The sequence below is a fragment of the Babylonia areolata genome, chromosome 14 (assembly GCF_041734735.1).
Source record: "Babylonia areolata isolate BAREFJ2019XMU chromosome 14, ASM4173473v1, whole genome shotgun sequence".
Classification (NCBI taxonomy): Eukaryota; Metazoa; Mollusca; class Gastropoda; order Neogastropoda; family Buccinidae; genus Babylonia; species Babylonia areolata.
The window spans coordinates 10,009,396-10,034,485 of NC_134889.1; the positions used below are offsets into that span (position 1 = coordinate 10,009,396).

General features: G+C 43.4%; 1 protein-coding gene across 2 annotated transcripts in view; it reads left to right on the forward strand.

The window, feature by feature from the left end:
* LOC143289797 (carnitine O-acetyltransferase-like) overlaps window positions 1-21,297 on the forward strand; it is a 25,997-nt gene extending 4,700 nt beyond the window's left edge. For both annotated transcript variants that reach the window (XM_076598943.1, XM_076598942.1), the window contains exons 2-14: window positions 550-738; window positions 2,418-2,498; window positions 4,593-4,711; window positions 6,043-6,096; window positions 6,974-7,142; window positions 7,754-7,925; window positions 9,603-9,781; window positions 13,575-13,675; window positions 14,178-14,303; window positions 14,952-15,074; window positions 16,822-17,020; window positions 19,230-19,367; window positions 20,254-21,297. In XM_076598943.1, coding sequence (XP_076455058.1) covers window positions 580-738; window positions 2,418-2,498; window positions 4,593-4,711; window positions 6,043-6,096; window positions 6,974-7,142; window positions 7,754-7,925; window positions 9,603-9,781; window positions 13,575-13,675; window positions 14,178-14,303; window positions 14,952-15,074; window positions 16,822-17,020; window positions 19,230-19,367; window positions 20,254-20,475 — 1,842 coding nt within the window. In that variant the 5' untranslated portion in view covers window positions 550-579 and the 3' untranslated portion in view covers window positions 20,476-21,297. The remainder of the gene's footprint in view (window positions 1-549; window positions 739-2,417; window positions 2,499-4,592; window positions 4,712-6,042; window positions 6,097-6,973; window positions 7,143-7,753; window positions 7,926-9,602; window positions 9,782-13,574; window positions 13,676-14,177; window positions 14,304-14,951; window positions 15,075-16,821; window positions 17,021-19,229; window positions 19,368-20,253) is intronic.
* The last annotated feature ends 3,793 nt before the right edge of the window (window positions 21,298-25,090 follow it).

Genomic DNA, 25,090 nt, shown 5'->3' on the forward strand with positions numbered 1-25,090 from the left:
CTTGTGTCTGTGAATATGTTGGGTGTTTGTGCACAGATGTGTATATATTTCTTTGTGTATGTGCTGGCATATGTGTGTACTTGTGCATGTGAGTGTTATATTTGTACATGTTGTTTGCCCAACACTCGGCTTATATTACAGATTGACATAAGTTTACATTTAGGCCAACAGCAAAGTGAGAGCTGTATTATCTATGGTTTCTCTAGTCAATGGGAAATCATTTACAGCTTGGTCTTTTGTGAAGGACTGTGATTCTCAAACTAAGAGGCAAAATTGCACTGGCTCTTTGTGCTGCAGCCTTGTGGGCTGGTTGGCCTTTGGGAACCATCCCAACGCCGACTGTCCTAAAACCCTCTTGGCCGAAAGAGTGGGGATGTAACTTGGGCAAGACACTCTCCGCTATGATCAAATTCTAGCCCAAATAGTCGGAACAGCAGTTGCCTCCTCTGCTGTTCTGATGGTCATAGTCGGACACAACTGACTATCATATACATGTTGTTCTGCATGCATAGACCCACACATCTACTCCTCTCTTCTTCTGAAACACAGGTACCGAACCCCAAAACCCTCTGAAGCAGGATGTCTGAAGACATGAAGATAGCACCGCGGGGCCCCATGTTCTCCATGCAGGACTCCCTCCCCCTCCTCCCTGTCCCTCCACTCAAACAGACCCTGGACAAATACCTTCATACCGTACGCCCTCTGGTGAGCGACCAGCAGTTTGCCAAGACGAAAGAGGTGAGGATGTCAGGAGGATGCGCACAGGCACATGCCATGTGCATGTATATGCAAATACTGGTTCCTTTATTCTGTGGCAAAATAATAAAATGACATGAATTAGTCATGTTGTGTTGTGGTCAAAGCTAATGACATGATGTGTTGTGTTGTGGTCAAAGCTAATGACATGATGTGTGTTGTGGTCAAAGCTAATGACATGATGTGTGTTGTGGTCAAAGCTAATGACATGATGTGTGTTGTGGTCAAAGCTAATGACATGATGTGTGTTGTGGTCAAAGCTAATGACATGATGTGTTGTGTTGTGGTCAAAGCTAATGACATGATGCGTGTTGTGGTCAAAGCTAATGACATGATGTGTGTTGTGGTCAAAGCTAATGACATGATGTGTGTTGTGGTCAAAGCTAATGACATGATGCGTGTTGTGGTCAAAGCTAATGACATGATGTGTGTTGGGGAAGTGAATTGTTTGTTGTAAGTTTTGATTTGTATTGGATTACTTTTTGATTGAGTGTGTGTATGTGTGTGTGTGTGTGTGTGTGTGTGTGTCTGTTGTCTGTGTGTAAGAATGAGAGAGAGAGAGAGAGAGAGAGTAACTGTATCAGAATAGTGTTTTTGGTTGACTCAAAAGCAGCGTTACAGGTTGATTCAGAGTGTGTGTGTGATAGTTGTAGTGGCAATTGTCTTCAGTTTTACATCTTTCCATTTGAAATGATATTAGATGGTGAATGTATATATATGTATACGTGTGTGTGTGTGTGTGTGTGTGTGTGTGTGTGTGTGTGTGTTTGCACATGTGTGAATCCATATGTGTGTCCATGTTACTATTCTTGAAGTCATCATAGAGGTTCGATGTGTGGTCAGTTTCACACTTCTGACCCCTGACCCTTTGACCCATATATTACACATGATCACAAACAGATAAGTTCATACTGACCTGTCCTGGATTCACAACTTCCAAAATATTTGTTATCTGGTTTCCGATTATGGTCAGGACACCATTTGAAAACAAATTCTAGTGTCAGTGGTTAGTTTCTCTTCACGCTATTTTCTACCACACATATAATGTCCTTTTTAAGCACTGTTTCCCTTTTTAGATATCTTAGTGTACTGTCTTATCAGTAAGCTGTAAAAGTCTACAGTGATTATACAAATATAGGACAGGTTATTTTTAATATTACATGCTATAACGGGTGGCATGTTTTATTTATGGAACTTTCTGGCAAAATGAAATCCCACAGCCACATATTTGACAGACAGAGGTCATCAGCAGTGTCAAAAATAACCTTTGTTCCATTACAGATTCAATAGCTGAATGGTTAAAGCACTGGACTGTTTATCTGAGGGTCCTGGGTTCAAGTCTAATATAGGCCCCTCGTGGATTGGCTGGATGAGGGGGCAGGGGTTCCAATCTCCCAGGTCAACATATGTGCAGACCTGCCAGTGACATAACCCCCCTCATTTGTGTACACATTGAAGACCCCATACTTGATGTCAGTGATTGGTGGGTTACGTTGACAGCAAAATACCCAGCATGCACACCCCTGAAAACAGAGAATGGCTGCCTATATGGTAGGGTAAAAACTTGAAAAGGCAAGCACCTCAGTGGTGAATGATAATTTTGTATATATTCCATGTAATCAAAACACAGTTACACATGCTGTGTAAACCAAATGTTGCAGGTGGTACAACAGTTTTTGCAATCTTCTGGACCACAGCTACAGAAAGTTCTGGAGAAACGTGCTGAGGAGAAAACCAACTGGGTAATGCTGTGTGTGTGTGTGTGTGTGTGTGTGTGTGTGTGTGTGTGTGTGTAGTGAATGAGTGTGTGTGCGTGTGTGTGTGTGTGTGTGTGTGTGTAGTGAATGAGTGTGTGTGCGTGTGTGTGTGTGTGTCTGTGTGTGTGTAGTGAATGAGTGTGTGTGTGTGTGTGTGTGCAGTGAATGAGTGTGTGTGTGTGTTTCACATAGTTTAACTTGTTGCCATGAGTCATTTTATGTGCGTAGATACATGCTGCATATGATAAATTGGTTTATCTCTATCTCATCCAAAAGATATCACCCAGACCACCATACAAGGTCAAGTCTTAAAAGTCTCAGTCAGGTATTAATGTTAAGTAAGAATGAGATGTTAAATCAATTTCTTGTGTTTGTTATCAGTAGTTAGAGTGGTGGGAAAATGTGGTATGATAGCATTGTCTTGTGTTTGTTGTCACTTATCGCTATGAAGTTGAAATGTGGTGTTATAGCAATGTCCTTTGGTTGTTGTCAGTTATCCCAGTGCTGTCAAGATGTGGTGTTAAATCAGCTCCTTATGGTTGTTGTGGGATATCGTATTTTACTAGAAATGTGGTATTTACACTTTGTACCCCTGTAGTTTCAGTGTACCAGCTCAACGACAGCTGAGTGCACAGCCAAAGCCATACTTCATACACAGAACACACACAGCGTCATCATAAACACGCTCAATCCCCATGAAAACACCAGCAAACAAGCACCAAGTGAAAATACAAGTGGTTGAGAAAGCGAAACTGACTGTGCCCACTGCTGTACAAAAATAGCTGCACTGGGTCCAAGGGAAGCAACCAGGTTTGAAATAAATCAGTGCTTGGGGTACAAAGTGTTGTGTGTGTTCTTCTTCGTTCATGGGCTGTTCACTCATACACACACATGGGGCTTTTACATGTGTGGTCTGTCTTATACCCACCATGTAGGCAGTCATACTCTGTTTTTAGGGAATGGGGAGGGAGGTGTATGCTGGGTATGTTCTTGTTTCCATAATCCACCGAACTCTGATTATGGGATCCTTAACATGCATATTTGATCTTCTGCGTGCACATACACACAAAGGGGGTCCAGGCACTAGCAGGTCTGCACATCGGTTGACCTGAGAGATCGGAAACATCTCCACCCTTTTACACACCAGGTGCCATGACTGTGATTCAGATCTGAGACCTTCCGATTGAAAGTCCAACAATTTGACCACTCAGTCGTTGCACCTGTCTTGGGGCTGTGTGTTTTTCTTCTTCTTCGTTCGAGGGCTAACTCTCACGTTCACTCATACACATGAGTGGGCTTTTACATGCATGACCGTTTTTGTGTGTTGACGTCAGCTGTCGGAGTGGTGGAATAAAGCGATGTGTGTGTGTTGACGTCAGCTGTCAGAGTGGTGGAATAAAGCGATGTGTGTGTGTTGACGTCAGCTGTCGGTGTGGTGGAATAAAGCGATGTGTGTTTGTTGACGTCAGCTGTCGGAGTGGTGGAATAAAGTGGTGGAATAAAGCGATGTGTGTTTGTTGACGTCAGCTGTCGGAGTGGTGGAATAAAGTGGTGGAATAAAGTGATGTGTGTTTGTTGACGTCAGCTGTCAGAGTGGTGGAATAAAGCGATGTGTGTTTGTTGACGTCAGCTGTCGGAGTGGTGGAATAAAGCAGTGTGTTTGTTGACGTCAGCTGTCGGAGTGGTGGAATAAAGCAGTGTGTTTGTTGACATCAGCTGGCAGAGTGGTGGAATAAAGCAGTGTGTTTGTTGACGTCAGCTGTCGGAGTGGTGGAATAAAGCGATGTGTGTGTGTTGACGTCAGCTGTCGGAGTGGTGGAATAAAGCAGTGTGTGTGTTGACGTCAGCTGTCGGAGTGGTGGAATAAAGCAGTGTGTTTGTTGACGTCAGCTGTCGGAGTCAGCTGTCGGAGTGGTGGAATAAAGCAGTGTGTGTGTTGACGTCAGCTGTCGGAGTGGTGGAATAAAGCAGTGTGTTTGTTGACGTCAGCTGTCGGAGTGGTGGAATAAAGCGATGTGTGTTTGTTGACGTCAGCTGTCGGAGTGGTGGAATAAAGCGATGTGTGTTTGTTGACGTCAGCTGTCGGAGTGGTGGAAGAACGTGGCCTATCTAGAGAACAGAGTGTCAACGGTGGTCAACGTCAACCCTGCCGTCGCATTTCCCCTTCAGGACTATCGGGGCAAGGAGGAGCAACTCAGGTGATGTGTGTATGTGCGTGTGCGTGTGTGTGTTTGTGTGTGTTTGTATGTGTGAGTGTGTGTAGATAAATACAGAGAAAGAAAGAGATTAAAAAAAAAAAAATTTACATACCAACAAGTGTAGTGGACAAAGCATAGATTCAGTTACAAATTTGGGTGTGTGGGGTGGCCCAAGGGGGGTTCCGAGAGTGGATATTAGGGGCTGTTTTTCCTGACCCATTAATTTAGAAAATGACATTGATTTTGTGGTGAACCGGTCAAATGACTTATGATGTCATGAAGTGAACATAAACTTTAGCATTGTGATGTGTTGTGGTGACCCGTGTTGCATAGTGAAGGTCATGACATGCTGCGTCGAGTCATTTCATATTGCGTTGTTGGTTCATTGTCACACATTGCTGAGTTCATGGTTGCACTGTGTTCGTCCTCGGGAGGAAGGTGGCAGAATGGTTAAGACGCACATCTCCCAGTGCATAGCCCGTGAGGGTCTGGGTTCGAATCCAGTTCTTGCCCTATTTCCGAAGTTTGAAAATCAGACTGAGAGTCTAGACATTTTTCTTCTTCTTCTTCTGTGTTCGTGGGCTGCAACTCCCATATAACTCGTATATATACAAGTGAGCTTTTACGTGTATGACCGTTTTTACTCCACCATGTAGGCAGCCATACTCCACTTTCGGTGGTGTGCATGCTGGGTATGTACTTGTTTCCATAACCCACTGAACGCTGACATGGGTTACAGGATCTTTAACATGCATATTTGATCTTTTTCTTGCATATACACATGAAGGGGGGTTCAGGCACTAGCAGGTCTGCACATTTGTTGACCTGGGAGATCAGAAAAATCTTCACCCTTTACCCACCAGGCGCCGTCACCGCGATTCGAACCCAGGACCCTCAGATTGAAAGTCCGCTTTAACCATTCGACTATTGCACCCATCAACTAGACATTTGGATTAGTCAATAAACCAAGGTCCCATGTGCAGCACGCACTTGACGCACTGAAAAAGAAGCCATGGCAACCAGAGTGTTGTCCTCTGGCAAAGTTCTGTAGAGGAAATCCACTCTGATAGGTACACAAATAGATAAATGTATATGCATGCACTCAAGGCCTGACTAAGCACATTGGGTTATACTGCTGGTGAAGCATATATGGATTTGTCCAAACCCAGTGATGCCTCCGTGAGAAACTGAAACTGGCTTATGAATGTTTAAGTGTGTTTAGTTTGTGTCACAGCATTTCTTCCTTGAATTTCTTCAACATGTATGCGTTTTTATAAAGATGTTCATGTTGGTTTTTTTGGTTTTAATATATTTTGTGTTTTTTCTTGTAGGTTTGCTGCCAAATTTGTGGCTGCTGTTTTGGACTTTAAGCTCAAGGTGGATGAGTAAGTTCCCTTCTCAGTGTACTTCCCTGTCTGTCCTGTTGGTGATAGTGTGGTCACATGTGTCAGACTTTATGTGTGTTAGAATCAGAATCAGAATCAATTTTAATGTCAATTAAACCTGAACAAGGTTTATAAGACACGCATGCAAAGTTACATGAAACCACACACAAAAAAGCAAAACAAAATAGATAAATATTGAACAAGAGATTGAATCACTCCTGCACGCTGTGGCGTTTTTGACAGCAGTTGCTGACAAATTTCCCAAACGGTCCCACAAGTTTGTTTTCCAGTATTAGCTGACTGGTTTTAATAATATTTGGAAGGTTGTTTTTTTTTAATTTTTGTATGAATTCTGTTCTAATTTCTTTGTATAATTCGCAGTCATCTGAGAAATGATATTCATCCTCTGTTCTTCCGACCAGGGACAATAACGAAATCATTTTTATCTTCTTTTCATACACATTTATTCTTCCGGATATTTTGAAATGACAAACCCCCCTTCCCACAACAAATATAATCACAAACACATTCTTACCACCGGCCTAACGCTCTCTCATTCAGTTCAAATCTGTTTTCGGGGGTGTGCATGCTGGGTATGTTCTTGTTTCCATAACCCACCAAATGCTGACATGGATTACAGGATCTTTAATGCGTGTATTTGATCTTCTGCTTGCGTATACACATGAAGGGGGTTCAGGCACTAGCAGGTCTGCACATATATTGACCTAGGAGATCGGAAAAAGCTCCACCCTTTACCCACCAGGCACCATTACCGAGATTTGAACCCGGGACTCTTTGATTGAAAGTCCAGCACTTTCTGTGTTCTTATATCTGATATCTGTCATATCAAATGAAACAATATCCATGTACCCCCCAGACAGACGTTGGCGGTGGAGACGCTGGGAGGAAAGCCGCTGTGCATGATGCAGTATTACCAGATCTTCTCCGCCTGTCGTGTCCCGGGGCCGAAGAAAGACACACATGTCATTTTTCCCTCCACAAGCCATGGCCCCCCACGACATATCACAGTCATGCATAATAACCATGTGAGTGTATTGTGGTTGCTTAGTGTCCATGCATCTGCTTCTTACAAAGTGATTCAGTTTTGTTTTTTTGTTTTTTGCTTTTGTTCTTATGTCAAACAAGGTGGCTGTGTGTGTGTGTGCGTGTGTGTGTGTGTGTGTGTGTGTGAGTGAGAGAGAGAGAGAGAGAGAGAGATTGTATTTATGTATGTATGAGTGTTTCTGTGTGTGTGTGTGTGTGAGAGAGAGAGAGAGAGAGAGTGTGTGTGTGTGTGTGTGTGTGTGATTGTATGTGTGTGTGTATGAGTGTATGTGAATATGTGTGTGAGGTTTGTGTGTGTGTGTGTGTGAGGTTTGTGTGTATGTGTGTGTGTGTGTGGAGGGGGCCTGAGGAGGGAGAGGTGTGTGAGATGTGAGTGATGTTACACTGTTTTTAACAAGTTGGTATCACAGCATTTTGAATCATATTCTTGAATCTTATTTATATTACATGTATTGTTCAGTGCACTTTGAGTCACTGGGTAAGTGCTATATAAATGCTCATCAATGTCATTAGTAGAGCAGTAGTAATTGTAGTAGTAGTGTTGGTAGTCGAAGCAGCAGTAGTATCATTATTACCATTATTATTATTTCAGATCTTCTCCGTGGAGGTGTATGGAAGCAAAGGGAGGCCTCTCACGATAGACCAGCTGTACAATCAACTGAAAGAGGTGACCAACCTTTCACAGTCAAGGGCGCCACCTGTGGGCTTGCTGACCTCCCTTGATCGGGATACATGGGCAGAGGTGTATGCTGATCTCATGAATGGTACAGTGTGTGTGTCTGTGTGTGTCTGTGTCTGTGTGTGTGTGTGTGTGTGTGTGTGTGTGTTATCACATCACATTATGACCACAGTTTATAATTTGCACAGCATAATTGCTTGAATGACCCACTCAGATACCCTCCATACTTCACTTCCAGCTTTTTTTCAATTCCTCTGCAGTCTTTCTTCAATGAGGGTACTTCTTCTGTGAACAGAAAGGGAGGGAATTAGAGGAAGGGAGGTAAGTAGCTGCAAGACAAACATTCACACTTTGACTTTGATGGGGTACGTTGTAGGAGCCGAGTCAGCTATAGACACAACTGGTGTGGGGGGATGGGGGGTGGGGGTGGCTGTGTAGCTTTCGACACAGCGCGCATGCTGCCGTCACTGTGATGGTGGTCCTGTACCCTTGCCAGCAGAAAGCGCACAAGGAAAACCCCAGACAAAAACAAACTCCCCACAAACACTAAAGTTTTGGAAAGAGATCCATTATACGGAGAAACAAACAGACCTTGAATCATATATGAATGGGAAAGTAAAAGTAATATTTGGGGGGTAAAAAGAAGAGAGAAAAAAAATAGAGAAAAAAAAAGTTGTGCCATCTCGTTAACTCATTCAGCAATGCAGCCAAACATTGCTGTGGAATGAAATGTTGTCTCCTTGAAATGGTGCACACGTTCCTGCGTATCCATAAACTGCAAGCCAAGGGAATTCATTTCTACAGTATTTCGGGCTATGTCCATACATGTCAATTTTGAGAAGAAGAAAAAAACCTGGTCATTTTCATTATATTTTCTTTGTTTTTCTGCATCAAAGTGACAAGGAAGCCTGCCCAAGCTGTAAACTCCCCAGGATTGAATGGGTTAATAAACAAGGAAAACTGGATCTTTTTTTGTCTTTTTTTTTTTAGATTATATGGGGAAATCCTGATTGTAGAGGCACCGTTATTTCATACAACAGAATAACAGACTTGATGATGAGCAGCAATTTGTTTAATGCCGTCCATGTAGTTACATCAACAGTATATGGGTTCTTAAATTGCCGGGGTTACCAATAATCAGTTTTATCGTAATGTCTGTTTATACAAATAAACTAATATATAAAACATTGCCTGGGTTACCAGTAATCAATTTTATTATGATGTCTGTTTATACAAATAGACTGATGTATAAAACATTGCTCGGACTACTAATAATCAATTTTATCGTAATGTCTGTTTATACAAATAGACTGATATATAAAACATTGCCCAGGCTACCAGTAATCAATCTCATCGTAATGTCTGTTTATACAAATAGACTGATATATAAAACATTGCTTGGATTACTAATAATTGTATCGTAATGTCTGTTTATACAAATAGACTGATGTATAAAACATTGCTCAGGTTTCCAATAATCAATTGTATGGTAATGTCTGTTTATACAAATAGACTGATGTATAAAACATTGCTCGGGTTTCCAATAATCAATTGTATGGTAATGTCTGTTTATACACATAGACTGATGTATAAAACATTGCTCGGGTTTCCAATAATCAATTGTATGGTAATGTCTGTTTATACAAATAGACTGATGTATAAAACATTGCTCGGGTTTCCAATAATCAATTGTATGGTAATGTCTGTTTATACACATAGACTGATATAAAACCTGTAGACATTACACTTTGACTGGCCACAGACCCGAAGAACCGAGCGGCCATGAGGGACATCCAGGGCAGCATCTTCACACTCAGTCTGGACCAGCCAGTTGCCGGCGGCAACGCTCCCCCCTCCCCATCCTCCGTGGCTGCAGAGTTTCTGCACGGCGGGGGACCTCACCTGAACTCTGCCAACCGCTGGTTCGATAAAACAGTACAGGTGAGATTAGTGATCTTGAACCATTATAAATCAGTCAACTCTGCCAACCGCTGGTTTGATAAAACAGTACAGGTGAGATTAGTGATCTTGAACCATTATAAATCAGTCAACTCTGCCAACCGCTGGTTTGATAAAACAGTGCAGGTGAGATTAGTGATCTTGAACCATTATAAATCAGTCAAATCTGCCAACCGCTGGTTTGATAAAACTGTACAGGTGAGATTAGTGATCTTGAACCATTATAAATCAGTCAACTCTGCCAACCGCTGGTTTGATAAAACAGTACAGGTGAGATTAGTGATCTTGAACCATTATAAATCAGTCAAATCTGCCAACCGCTGGTTTGATAAAACAGTACAGGTGAGATTAGTGATCTTGAACCATTATAAATCAGTCAGATCTGCCAACCGCTGGTTTGATAAAACTGTACAGGTGAGATCAGTGATCTTGAACCGTTATATAGTGAACAGCTCCCTACCCCATAAAAAAGACCAAAATATTACAAAAAAGAAAAAGGAACCTTGACGACCTGTTTCCATTAAATTCTGGACAATGAATTATATTCCTTTGTTGTATTTTCTTCTTCTTCTTTTTTTTTTTCTTTTTTTGATTTTATATATATTCCTATTGGTTGGTTTGTCTCTCTTCACGTCTGTCTGTGTCTGTGAGTACAGTCTGGGTCAGGGTGAGTGTGTATTCACAGATACACTGTGTGTGTGTGTGTGTGTCCATGCTGAGCATGTTGTCGTTTCCATTTCACAAAACATGGACATGAATTGAAGAATCTAAAACAGGAGTATCTGACCTTCTGCATGTATTTGGTTTTTTAATGTCAGTGTATGGTCAGCTGCCATGGCTTGACCGGCTTGCTGGGTCAAGATGTTGGTCAGGTATCTGCTTCCTCCTTGGTGTACCTCTGTTTTTTTCTGAAGCTGCTGTGGTGTGTTGTGCATGGAGCATGTAGAGTCACTGTTATTTCATTAAATAGAATAACACTGGATGTTGACCTGCAATCTGTTAATGCCGTCAGTTCAGTAACGTCAACAATATACAAGTTCTTGTATTGCCCGAGTTACCAATAATTAATTTTATCATAATGTCTGTTTACAGAAATAGAGTGATATTTGACAAAAAATGTAGACATTTTACAGGGCGGTCCACGTGCCTTGACACCTCCTTGACAGGTAAACTGTACATACACACAAAGGGGACTCAGGCACGGGAAGGTCTGCTTATGATGAGTTGAGTTGTTCTTTAAGTTAAAGGTACCTTAGCTTTTTAGGGTCATCAGAGCAGCGAATTCATACCCAGTGTGTTTAGGGCTCAGCAGTGAATTCATACCCAGTGTGTTTAGGGCTCAGCAGTGAATTCATACCCAGTGTGTTTAGGGCTCAGCAGTGACTTCATACCCAGTGTGTTTAGGGCTCAGCAGTGAATTCATACCCAGTGTGTTGAGGGCTCAGCAGTGAATTCATACCCAGTGTGTTCAGGGCTCAGCAGTGAATTCATACCCAGTGTGTTTAGGGCTCAGCAGTGAATTCATACCCAGTGTGTTTAGGGCTCAGCAGTGACTTCATACCCAGTGTGTTTAGGGCTCAGCAGTGAATTCATACCCAGTGTGTTTAGGGCTCAGCAGTGAATTCATACCCACTGTGTTGAGGGCTCAGCAGTGAATTCATACCCAGTGTGTTTAAGGCTCAGCAGTGAATTCATACCCAGTGTGTTTATGGCTCAGCAGTGAATTCATACCCAGTGTGTTTAGGGCTCAGCAGTGACTTCATACCCAGTGTGTTGAGGGCTCAGCAGTGAATTCATACCCAGTGTGTTGAGGGCTCAGCAGTGAATTCATACCCAGTGTGTTGAGGGCTCAGCAGTGAATTCATACCCAGTGTGTTTAGGGTTCAGCAGTGAATTCATACCCAGTGTGTTGAGGGCTCAGCAGTGAATTCATACCCAGTGTGTTTAGGGTTCAGCAGTGAATTCATACCCAGTGTGTTGAGGGCTCAGCAGTGAATTCATACCCAGTGTGTTGAGGGCTCAGCAGTGAATTCATACCCAGTGTGTTTAGGGCTCAGCAGTGAATTCATACCCAGTGTGTTGAGGGTTCAGCAGTGAATTCATACCCAGTGTGTTCAGGGCTCAGCAGTGAATTCATACCCAGTGTGTTTAAGGCTCAGCAGTGAATTCATACCCAGTGTGTTGAGGGCTCAGCAGTGAATTCATACCCAGTGTGTTCAGGGCTCAGCAGTGAATTCATACCCAGTGTGTTGAGGGCTCAGCAGTGAATTCATACCCAGTGTGTTTAGGGCTCAGCACAGGAAGGCAGGGCCCAATCCTCTTCTTCCACCATTTTGTATTTTTTTGTATTTTGTATTTCTTTTCATCACAACAGATTTCACTGTGTGAAATTCAGGCTGCTCTCCCCAGGGAGAGCATGTCGCTACACTACGGCACCACCCTTTTTTGTGTTTTTTCCTGCATGCAGTTTTATTTGTTTTTCCTATCAAAGTGGATTTTTCTACAGAATTTTGCCAGGAACAACCCTTTTGTTGCTGTGGGTTCTTTTACGTGCGCTAAGTGCATGCTGCACACGGGACCTGGGTTTATCATCTCATCCGAATGACTAGCGTCCAGACCACCACTCAAGGTCTAATGGAGGGGGAGAAAATATCGGCGGCTGAGCCGTGATTTGAACCAGTGCGCTCAGATTCTCTCACTTCCTAGGCGGATGCGTTACCTGTAGGCCATCACTCCACTAACCTCCCCCTGCTGAAGTCAGGTTTCCATTGACACCTGGGTGGAGAGGACAATCAGCGTAAAGTGCCTTTTTCCAAGGGACACAACACCAGGCTGAAAGGGGGATCAAACCCTGACCTCTGGATCAGATTCAGCCACGACTTCTCTGCTCATGAAGCGCATGACTGCCAAAATGGCAGGGTAAAAATGTTCTTCGTGTAAAAGCCCAATGGAAGACATGAATGTATGTGCAAGGTGCAGCCCAAGATTGAAGAATAAAAAACAAGTAACCATAAACCTGGTGTATGAAACTGAAAATGTAACAGCAGTAACTGTTTGCTTTTTTTTTTAATTGTTCTTTTTTTGCATTAACATTGTTCATGTCCACATACGCATAAAAAAGAAACAGAAAAGAAAAAAAAGAAAAAAAACATGGAAGGAAAGTACACATATTCATCTAGAATATGGTGCTTGTGTGTTAGGTATGCATGTGGAGGTAACAAAAGTAAAGTATGTACCCTTGATAGGTCCACATGTGGACTGACATCTGTAAAATGACATGTATGACTTTGATGATGAAAAAAGTCCCCCCCCCCCCACCCCCCCAAGAAGCAGGCAGAAGAAGAGATGGCAGGACATCTCAGAGCGGACAGGTCTGACCCTGAGTGAGACAGTCAGGACAGACAACCGCGAGGGATGGAGGAGGCTGGTCGCCAACTGTGTGATGCCCCTGTGGTCTGTGGGACAGATAGATAGATGTCTCCCAAAGATATGGTTTATCTCCAGACACACAGTATTTCAAAGTGACAGCAGTGAGATGACAGGTGCATGATGTGTGCAGTTCATGATGGGGGCGGATGGTGCGTGATGTGTGCAGTTCATGATGGGGGCGGATGGTGCGTGATGTGTGCAGTTCATGATGGGGGCGGATGGTGTGTGATGTGTGCAGTTCATGATGGGGGCGGATGGTGCGTGATGTGTGCAGTTCATGATGGGGGCGGATGGTGCGTGATGTGTGCAGTTCATGATGGGGGCGGATGGTGTGTGATGTGTGCAGTTCATGATCGGTGCGGATGGTGCGTGCGGTCTGATTTACGAACACACCACAGCTGAAGGACCACCCATTGCGGCCATCATGGATCATATCCTCCACTTTGTGTGAGTAGTAGGGCAGTGAAAGAGAGTTGGAGAGAGGGAGAGAGAGTGACAGTGTGTGTGTGTGTGTGTGTGTGTGTGTGTGTGTGTGTGTGTGTTTATTTTCTTATGCTTGTGTATATGTCTGTCTGTGTGTGTATAGATATATATATCTGTGTGTGTGTGTGTGTGTGTGTGTGTGTGTGTGTGTGTGTGTGTGTGTGTGTGTGTTGCTTGTCACTGTGTGTGTAAGTGTGTTCTCTGTGTAAGAGTGTGGATGCAAACATGCACATGGGGATCAATCCAGCATTGTCAGTCCACTGTGCTTACATGCTAACCACTTCATCACAGCAGCTGGGGGTGTGGGAATATGTGTGTGTGTGTGTGTGTGTGTGTGAGGTGAGTGTGTGTGAGGTGTGTGTGTGTGTGTGTGTGGTGTGAATATGTATGCGTGTGTGTGTTGCGGAGGGGTTGTGTTGTACATGCATGTCGCAAGGAACGTATGTTTGTGACAACGTGTGTGCAGCAAAGAGCATGCAGAAGGACAGGATCAGCCAATCACAGCCATCGTACCATCTCCACGTCGTGTCCACATCTCTCTGACCACCAAAGCAATGGCGGCCATACAGCGTGCTGAGCTGGAAATGAAGAGGTGGTGATCAGTGGTGTGTGAGTGTGTGTCTGTGTGTCTGTGTGTGTGTGTGTGTACCTGTGTGTGTGTGTGTGTGTGTGAGGTGTGAGTGTGTGAGTGTGTGTATGTATGTATGTGTGTGTGTGTGTGTGTGTGAATATGTATGTGTGTGTGTATGGTGTGAATATGTATGCATGTGTGTGTATGTATGTGTGTGTGTGTGTGTGTGTGCGTGTGCCAGCATGTGGCTGCCATACTACATGTAGAACTGGAAATGAAGGGGTGACAGTTCAGTGTTGTGTGTGTGTGTGTGTGTGTGTGTGTGTGTGTGTTTGGTTTGTGCAGGGTTGGAGGGGAGAGATCAGAAAGGTCTATATCTGTTGACTTGATAGATCAGAAAGGTCTATATCTGTTGACTTGAGAGATCAGAAAGGTCTGTATATCTGTTGACTTGAGAGATCAGAAAGGTCTGTATATCTGTTGTTCTGATCTGTATATCTGTTGACTTGAGAGATCAGAAAATCAAGATCAGCAGACACAACTAGGTTTCAGATGTAACACCACAGGATTCAAAGTCCAGTGATGTAGACACATGGTACTGTACCCATCCTGCGCAACACGTTGAAGAGGAAAAACCTTCTATGTTTCTGTTGTCTGTTTCCCTTTCAGGACCGTGGAAAACTTGCAGATGACGGTTTTCACATTTGACCAGTTTGGGAAAGATTTCATCAAACGCTGCCATCTCAGTCCTGATGCCTTCATCCAGATGGCTCTACAGCTGACCTATTACAGGTATAAGTTGGTTCAATTTGTGGGGCTTGGTGATTTTCTGTTGTAGTTTTCTGAATTCTGTGATTTTTGTTCAGAGCACATACGTGTGTGTTTGTTTGTTTGTGTGTGTGTGTGTGTGTGTGTGTGTGTGTGTGACTGTATGGTACCGTGTGGGGTGGTGTATATGCATATATTATAATTTCTTCTCAGCATCTATTCTATTTTGTTTTAGATGTCCTCCACATTGTGCCATTGGTAAGTGATATAGAAATGCCCACTTATTATTTTCTTTGTCATTATCATCACTGAAAAATATTTCAAAATAATAAATGAAACATATGTATAACTTCTTCTCTCATCTACACTTGCATACATCTGATAAAGGCAGAGACATTGCTTAGCGAAATACATGTTGAAAGATTGACAAATCATTGGCACTCCAATCGGAAAACCTGTAACAATATCCGTGCTAAACTAAATGACATTCCTGGTGTGATGGTGTGATAAGGTCATGTGTCGCATAAGGTCTGACCCAGGTGCAGACAGGTAGACGGTATTTTGTATAACTGAGTAGATTTCAAAGGTCATGCAAAAATTCCTTCATGTAAATATCAATTTAAAAATTATATAGGCTTTCTGACCTTTTCATTATTGCTGTAAACATATATATATATATAATCTTACAGAATTTTGATAATATAAAAACTATAATCCAATGTATTAGGAAGTGGTTCATGATTTTTTTTTAAATGATGAGAAATAATGCTCCCTGTAAAGGGAGGTAAATCACATTGTGACCGATTTACCTGAATATCTAGCGACCAGACAACAGAGGAATAAATGTGCCTGTCGTGCAAATGACTGTGTTTGAAAAGCACATAGGGTTGGTGTCTGACCAAATATAATATAAATATCCACACCAGTCAATAAATCTGATTTTGTTGAGAGGAGGAAGGCAGCAGAACGGATAGAACATTCACCTGTCAACAGTGTCTGGGGGTCAGGGATGGATTCCTGCTCTCACCTTTTCTCCACAGTCTGACCCGAAAATCAAACTGAGCTTCTACTCAGTGATGGCCTAGAGGTAACGCATCTGCCTAGGAAGCGAGAGAATCTGATCATGCTGGTTCGAATCACGGCTCAGCCGCCGATATTTTCTCCCCCTCCATTAGACCTTGAGTGGTGGTCTGGACGCTAGTCATTCGGATGAGATGATAGACCGAGGTCCCGTGTGCAGTATGCACTTAGTGCACGTAAAAGAACCCACGGCAACAAAAGGGTTGTTCCTGGCAAAATTCTGTAGAAAAATCGACTTCGATAGGAAAAACAAATAAAACTGCATGCAGGAAAAAATACAAAAAAAAAAGGGTGGCACTGTAGTGTAGCGACGCTCTTCCTGGGGAGAGCAGCCTGAATTTCACACAAAGAAATCTGTTGTGACAAAAAGAGAAATACAATACAACACAATACAATAGTCATTCAGAAGAGATGGTCAATCAAGATCCCATGTGCAGCACATTTTTGCTGCACTGGAAAAAAAAAAAAAAAAACCCAAAAAAACCCATGGCAACGTAAGTGTTGTCCTCCGGCAAAATTCTGTGGAAGAAATCCACTCTGATAGATACACAGATACACAGCTCAAGGCCTGACTATGTGTGTAATAGGGTGTGCTGCTTGTCAGGCATCTGCCTGGCAGATGTGGTGTCACGTATTTAGATTTGTCTGAACGCAGTGACGCATCCTTGAGAAACTGAACTAAACTGTGCAGACTGTACAAGCGGCCATGTGCAACATATGAGACCGCATCCCTGCGACGCTTTCAGCTGGGACGGACGGACACCATTCGTTCGTGTTCTGAAGACTCCAGCACGTTTTGCCAAGCCATGGATGACACGTCTGTGCCAGACGCGTCCAAGGTGGCCCTTCTGCGTCAGGCAGTCAAGGCACACAGGAAATACACAGATGAGGTGTGTGTGTTAGCAAAATGTGTTACTTTGAGGTCAGGGTTCAACTATAAGCCAAACTGTTTCATAGGCCTGTTGTCACATGTGTTAAATGTCAACAGACAAAGTCAGGTGCAAATGCCAGTGTGATGATGTGGTAAGGTCATGTGTCAAGTAAGGTCATGTCCAGGTGATGATGTGGTAAGGTCGTGTGTCAAGTAAGGTCATGTCCAGGTGATGATGTGGTAAGGTCATGTGTCAAGTAAGGTCATGTCCAGGTGATGATGTGGTAAGGTCGTGTGTCAGGTAAGGTCATGTCCAGGTGATGATGTGGTAAGGTCATGTGTCAAGTAAGGTCATGTCCAGGTGATGATGTGGTAAGGTCATGTGTCAAGTAAGGTCATGTCCAGGTGATGATGTGGTAAGGTCGTGTGTCAGGTAAGGTCATGTCCAGGTGATGATGTGGTAAGGTCATGTGTCAAGTAAGGTCATGTCCAGGTGATGATGTGGTAAGGTCGTGTGTCAAGTAAGGTCATGTCCAGGTAATGATGTGGTAAGGTCGTGTGTCAAGTAAGGTCATGTCCAGGTGATGATGTGGTAAGGTCGTGTGTCAAGTAAGGTCATGTCCAGGTGATGATGTGGTAAGGTCACGTGAAAGCCAAAGTTTTGCAATGGTTTCTTAAACTGTTCAAAATGTTCCACCAACCCTTAACTGTTTTGACCACCCACAGAATTCATCATTATGAGGTCAAGGTCATAATCAGAGCTGATCAATGATTGGCTAATCATCACATGGAGTAGTTGTCAGTGGGTGAAGCCAGGTACTTTTCTTCTTCCCGTTAGTGAGCCATGTACAGATCACCAGGATCTTTGATTTGTTTTCTGTATTTATGGAATTTGTGAGCATTGATATGATATTATTTTCCTCCATCATGGTGGTGGCAGAATCAGTCATTTGGTCTCCTGATCCAGCGCTCACCAGTGATCAGGTTCCAGGAGCCAGTTGATCCAGCGCTCACCAGTGATCAGGGCTCCAGGAGCCAGTTGATCCAGCGCTCACCAGTGATCAGGGCTCCAGGAGCCAGTTGATCCAGCGCTCACCAGTGATCAGGGCTCCAGGAGCCAGTTGATCCAGCGCTCACCAGTGATCAGGTTCCAGGAGCCAGTTGATCCAGTGCTCACCAGTGATCAGGGCTCCAGGAGCCAGTTGATCCAGCGCTCACCAGTGATCAGGGCTCCAGGAGCCAGTTGATCCAGCGCTCACCAGTGATCAGGTTCCAGGAGCCAGTTGATCAAGCACTCACCAGTGATCAATCAGGGTTCCAGGAGCCAGTTGATCCAGTGCTCACCAGTGATCAATCAGGGTTCCAGGAGCCAGTTGATCCAGTGCTCACCAGTGATCAGGGTTCCAGGAGCCAGTTGATCCAGTGCTCACCAGTGATCAGGTTCCAGGAGCCAGTTGATCCAGCGCTCACCAGTGATCAGGTTCCAGGAGCCAGTTGATCAAGCGCTCACCAGTGATCAATCAGGGTTCCAGGAGCCAGTTGATCCAGTGCTCACCAGTGATCAATCAGGGTTCCAGGAGCCAGTTGATCCAGCGCTCACCAGTGATCAGGTTCCAGGAGCCAGTTGATCCAGCGCTCACCAGTGATCAGGGTTCCAGGAGCCAGTTGATCCAGCGCTCACCAGTGATCAGGTTCCAGGAGCCAGTTGATCCAGCGCTCACCAGTGATCAGGGTTCCAGGAGCCAGTTGATCCAGCGCTCACCAGTGATCAGGTTCCAGGAGCCAGTTGATCCAGCGCTCACCAGTGATCAGGGTTCCAGGAGCCAGCTGCATTGCTCGGATGGTCATAACCCGCTACTAACTTTGTGTAGTATGGAACTGACCAGGGGCGTAGTTCAGTCAACGTAGGCATTTAGTCACGTGTAACTGTCAAAAAGTCAGAACCAAGCAATGCAGCTGGCACCAGTCCCTGTTTCAGCATGGTGCTGTGTCCTTGGGCAAGGCGCTTTACTCCAGCTTTCCTCACTCCACCCAGGTGTGAATGGGTTCTTGACTTTGATGGTGAAAGGTGAAAACTGCACACGGTGATGATTGGGCCAATCTCTAGACACAGAGGATGTGAATTCACAGCCCTGGTGGCAGTACCAATGGGACCTTTGACCTTTTTTTTAAACCACCTTGGGGGACCTTTAACCTTTAACCCTTTTCCAACCTCTTCCCTGCGGCAGGCGATCAACGGACAGGGGGTGGACCGACACCTGTTGGGACTGAAGCTGACGGCGATGGAGACAGGGACAGAGATTCCAGACCTGTACAGAGACGCCGCCTTCACTGAGAGCTCCCACTTCAGGGTGTCCACCAGTCAGGTAGGTGTGTCCTTCTCCCTCCCTCCACTCTGTCAACAGATGGCATGGATTACAGGATCTTTAACCTGCGTATTTGATCTTCTGCGTGTGTATACACACAAAGGGGATTCAGGTCCAAGCAGGTTTGCACATAATATTTATGCAGAATTTAGAGATTTGAAAATTCTCCACCTTTAACCCACCATGTGTGGCTGAAATGGGGATAAACTCTGGCTTGAATCCAGTGCCCTAACCATTTGGCCACTGTTTGTATGGTATCTGTTATCTTTTCCTTTATTCTTTTCTTTTGGGGCGGGGGGGAGGGGGGGGCAGGTTTCATGGGATTGATATTTACACTTTTTTCAGCCCTGATATCATCCTCAATTGGATTTTTTTGACATATGCTGTTTTAAATTTGATAATACTTGCATAATTTGAGTCTAAACTTTTAGTGATTCGGTTTCTCTTTCACTGAGAAAATACTTGTCAAAAAGTGGTTCACTTTTTGGGGGGACACCGGATATATTTGTGTACCTATCGCTTTCATCGTCATGGGTTCTTTTTCAGTGCACCAAGTGCGTGCTGCACATGGGACCTCAGTTTATCATTTCATCCAAATGACTAGACGTTGTTTGATTTTCCAGTCAAACTTGGGAGGAAGGGTGAGAGGGGGGTTCAAACCCACACCTCATGGAGTCTTTGTACTGGGGGATCAGCATTTTGACCACAGGGCCACCTCATTGAAGGATTCTTCTTCTTTTTTCATGGGCTGCAACTCCCATGTTCACTCGGATGTACATGTGTGGGCTTTTACATGAATGACTGTTTTTACCCTGCCATGTAGGCAGCCATACTCTGTTTTCGGGGATTATTGAAGGGTAAAAGTCACATTGTTGTCCTTCACCAGGTTGGAGCGAAGCACGACACGGTGATGTGTTTTGGACCAGTGGTGCCAGATGGCTATGGCTGCTGCTACAACCCCCAGAACTCGCGCCTCAACTTCGCTGTCACCGCCTTCAACGCCTGTCCTCACACAGACTCCGACAGATTCTCCAATGTTCTCCGGGGCTCTCTGATGGACATGAAAGAGCTGCTGTTGAAAGTTCCATCCTCGGAGTCCAAGTTATGATGGAGGTTCTGACTGATTCCGCCTTGGAAGACTGAACAGTAGAAAGCTTTTCTGAAGTCTGAGTTTTAATTTTTTTCTAACACATGTTCATGGAAATTCCTCAAAGACCTGACAGTGATGACTGGGTTTGGATTCCAGTCAAGATGTGCAATGCTTTCTGTGGAAAGGTGTGCAATGCTTTCTGTGGAAAGGTGTGTGTGTGTATGGAACCCAAAGGTTAGAACAGTTTCTTGAAAACATTCCAGACATGTTCGTTGAAATCCCTTGGACCAAAACAGAACTGTGATGGCGTGTGTTCTGGATGTGAAGACTGAACTGAGGAGAACTCTGTGTCTGTGAAGTCCCAAGTTTTGAACGGTTTGTGAAAAATGTGCACCCAAACTTTTAACTGTTTTCTGAAATTTTTCACAAAATTTTTAGCTGGTTTCGTTAGTGTCAATTTTTATTTTTTTATCATTTATAGCCGTTTTCCTTACATTTTTACTTCTTTTTTTTTTTTTAACTGTGTAATATTGTTTTTATTTAAAAAAAAAAAAAAGATCTATGGTTTATTTTCCCCCCCTCTTCCCAGAATATCTCTAAACTCAGTGAGTACACTCACACACACAAACCATTCACATAGACATGTAGACACCATGTATACATACACACGCACACATGCACACACACAAGCACACACACACTCACACACGCACCCGCGTGCACAAACACACACACACTCACACGTGCGCACGCGCGCACACACACACACACACACACACACACACAAGGTTACTTTTGGGCAAAATCAAAGTAATCTGGAGAGTCTGTTCCAGAATTTATCACCAGCCATCAGCTCCATCAAATTTCTGAACAGATTCTGCAGAACGTATTTTTCTTTTCTGTTCTTTTATTTATTTGTTTGTTTATCTTTTTTATGGTCTGTGTTCATAAGTCTGGAACTCCTGCAATACAGGCATCCATATTCCATTTCAGGATTGACCATGGAAGATTTGTCTTTGTTTCCATAGCCCACTGAGCACATAGATTACTGGATCTTTTGACAAGTGTATTTGATCTGAAAGTGAAAAAAAAACCACAAAGGGGGTTTTGGTATTAGTATTATTTTGTATTTGTATTTCTTTTCTCTGTGTGAAATTCGGGCTGCTCTCCCCAGGGAGAGCACGTCGCTACACTACAGCGCCACCCTTTTTTTTTTCCTGCATGCAGTTTTATTTGTTTTTCCTATTGAAGTGGATTTTTCTATATTGTATGACTTTTTGTCACTGCTGTCTGTGTGAAATTCAGGCTCCTCCATGAAGAGTGGCGTCACAGTGCACCTCTACACTTCTTTTGGGTTGTTTTTTTTGTAGATAATTTTTGTGGAAAGTGTACTTGTTTTACTGGGGCTTTTCTGTAGAATTTTCGTCAGGGACAAGCCTTTTGTTGCTGTGGGTTCTTTTACATGCCCTGAGTGCACTCTGCACAAGGGGGGCTTCCGTTTATCATCATGTCTAAATGTCATAGTTGGGCGATGGGCTGGGTGTGGATTTGGATAACTTGCCTGTGTCAGAGAGAGAGGAGAAGGAATATTGTTGATCGTCCCATCATCACACATGCTACAGACTCTTGTGAGAGAATGGACAAAGAATGCTGTTTTTCTGTGTGTTGTAAAATGGTGCTGGTACCGGGGGTTGTCTGTTGTGAAGTATCCACAGTTCGAGGTGTGGGGGGTCGTGTAAGCAGGTTTGGGATATGCTAATGCATGCTGTGTTTGATTAAGTTGTCTGCATATTTGTGCACTTGTAGACTCTGTGTGTGTGTGTGTGTATGTGTGTGTGTGTGAGAGAGAGAGAGAGAGAGAGAGAGAACGCTGAATGACTTGAATGATTCAGGCCAGCAGCCCCAATCAAGACATTTGTGAGAAGAAGAAGAAGAGAAACACCCACAGAAGACGCACACACACTAACCCTTCATACCACAAACCAACAACCCAAACATACTCTTTCTCATACTCATCCATTCACACACACATGTACACGTACCTACGCCCCCCCCCTCCCCACCCCCCCCACCCTATGCACACACCCTTACACGCACTCACATTCACACTCTCACACACACACACCATAGCGCACGCATGCACGCACACACACACGCACACACTCACCCACACACCCACAGACACACACACTCACTTTACACATGCCTGCATATACATTCACAAATTCAGTGTTTGTGTGTGTGCATGTGTGTAGTATGTCTAGTTTTGTCTCATGGTTTTATTCTTACACAAATGAGTATAAGGGTGCAGTTGTACCGATTAATGAATGTGTGAACCCGAGTCAGGGACATGTTGTCATACTGTATTATTGAATAATGCATAAATGTGTGTGTAGACTTAATACATGAATGTGTGTGTGTGTGTGTGCGTATGCATGAGTATGAATTTTTTTTAAAGTGTATACATTTGCTGTGCATTCCATACAAGAATGTATATTCATATTTGGTCTGTTTTTGCTTGACTTATTCAAACAGAATATTATCTATTTGTCCAAGTTCAAACAGAAATGCATTTATTTAATTATATCAAGAGAACTTTTTCAGCTGTTCGCATTCAATCAGAAAGTTATGTTATAATCAGTTGCCAGTCAAGACGTTGACATGAGTGTCTTATTCTTCTCCTCTCTTATCTCTGTGAAGAGTCAGTGGGGCACCACACAGAACTGTTCACCAGACTCCACGTCTGTTGGTTGGGTGTTAAAGCCTGGATTTCTATGCAAATTGTTTTCCCGTCCATTCTGCAGTGTTGCCAGCTCACTGTACGTGGAATACCATTCATTTCAGATTGTCTGAAGGTGCTTTAAGTGAAAAGGAAATGTTAAGAACGTTTTATGATTCTTTAAAATGGTGTAGTCAAACAAAATGGTGGAACAGATGACATTCTGCAATCTGATTCTCTTCAGATTTGCACACACCACCAAACTTAGAAGTATGGCATCTTTATACCATCCATGATTTTGCATCAACATTTGTCATTTACCTGTGTTATCTGGCTTTTTGGTTCAGGTTTTTTAAAGTCCCTGTAGCATTTCATGGCCATTGGGGCAGTGAGTATACATCAAATGTGTCCATAACAGGGCAAAGGAAGACAGCCCAGCCCTCTCATTCCAATGTTTTAACTCACTCCGGACGATGGAACGCTATAGTGTTCCTGACGTAAGGTAGCATTCTGGACGACGGAACACTACTGCGGTTTCAATAATTAAAATTTTTTCCACGTTTTCCTCATGGGGTAATATAACAATTGCAGCTACACTGGGCATTGCAATGTGTCAAGGGTCAAATGGAAAGTTTCTTCATGAGATTCCGTAACAACATACTCCACAGCGAACCAGCAGTTCAGGACCCCACATGACAAGCTAATCTGCATACGTATCGAAAATGGTGTCGCGGGCGATACAAGTAGAAATTTTTGGAGCAAACTTGATCACGACAGCGGCTTTTACCGCTGCTGAAGTAATTGAAATGCTTCAAACTGAAGGTTTCGGCATCGATGAGGATGATGAAGACGTTGAATAAGTATCTGTAGTGAAGAAAGCTACCAGCAAGTAGGTACTGATAGTGATTCAGCTTCTGAGAGCAGTGAAGAGGGAGGGGGGTGGGTGTTCACATGACGTGAGGAGAGGGGTCAGTGGGTCAAGTTAAGTGAGTTTCATTCAGTTACTTCATATTTTGTATTTTTGGTGATTTTTTCCCTAAACCTAACAAATGGGTCATCTGTAGGGAAAAGCAAGGGAGAGAACTATTCGTCTGGAGTGAGTTAACCTTCCCCATCCCAAGACGGACACCCATTCATACCTGGGTGGAGTGTGGAAAAATCAGAGTGAAATGCCTTTTCCCAGGAAACAGCACCATGTGGAAACAGCCTCCATCCCTGATCCCTGGTGAACCAGGTGTCCAACACCAAACTAATCGGCCTCGGGGACCCCCATATTTGTCTGACGTCACATAAAAATGCTTTTTCTTTGATATGTAAGTTGTTTTTTACTTGGGTAAAATGTATGAAAGACATAGACTGTAAGTCCAATGGAGATGGTCACCAAAAGTCAGAAACAAATTGTATTTAGAGACAAACCTACTAATTTCAGCTTCCTGAAGTTAGCAACAAATTTTTGCTATGTAGCTATAAAATTCCTTTTTCAAGACGTAACTTTAGTTGCAACTTTCCAAATTCTTCACTGCATATAGTAATATAGGCTTTTGAGTTCTTTACAACAAGGATTCCTTCTTTGTCAGTGGCAAAATATCATAAACCTTAATAGCGATGTTAATAATAATGATGAAACACTGTAAAGATAAATATTTTTACACCTGGTTGTATACTCAGATGTGATATCCTGACTGGTGATAACATGGAAATAAGAAACAATGAATTGAATGTGTCTACACTAATAAAATAATCATTTGATACATGATTACACAAACAGGAATCAATTCCTTGAAAAGCCTTTGACAGGGAGCATGTTGTATGCACACATGTGTGAGTGTGCGTTGTGTGTCTAATCTGTTCAAGCAGCAAAACCACTAGACCCATTTAATGCAACTTGGACCAGTGCATGAACAACCTGTAATC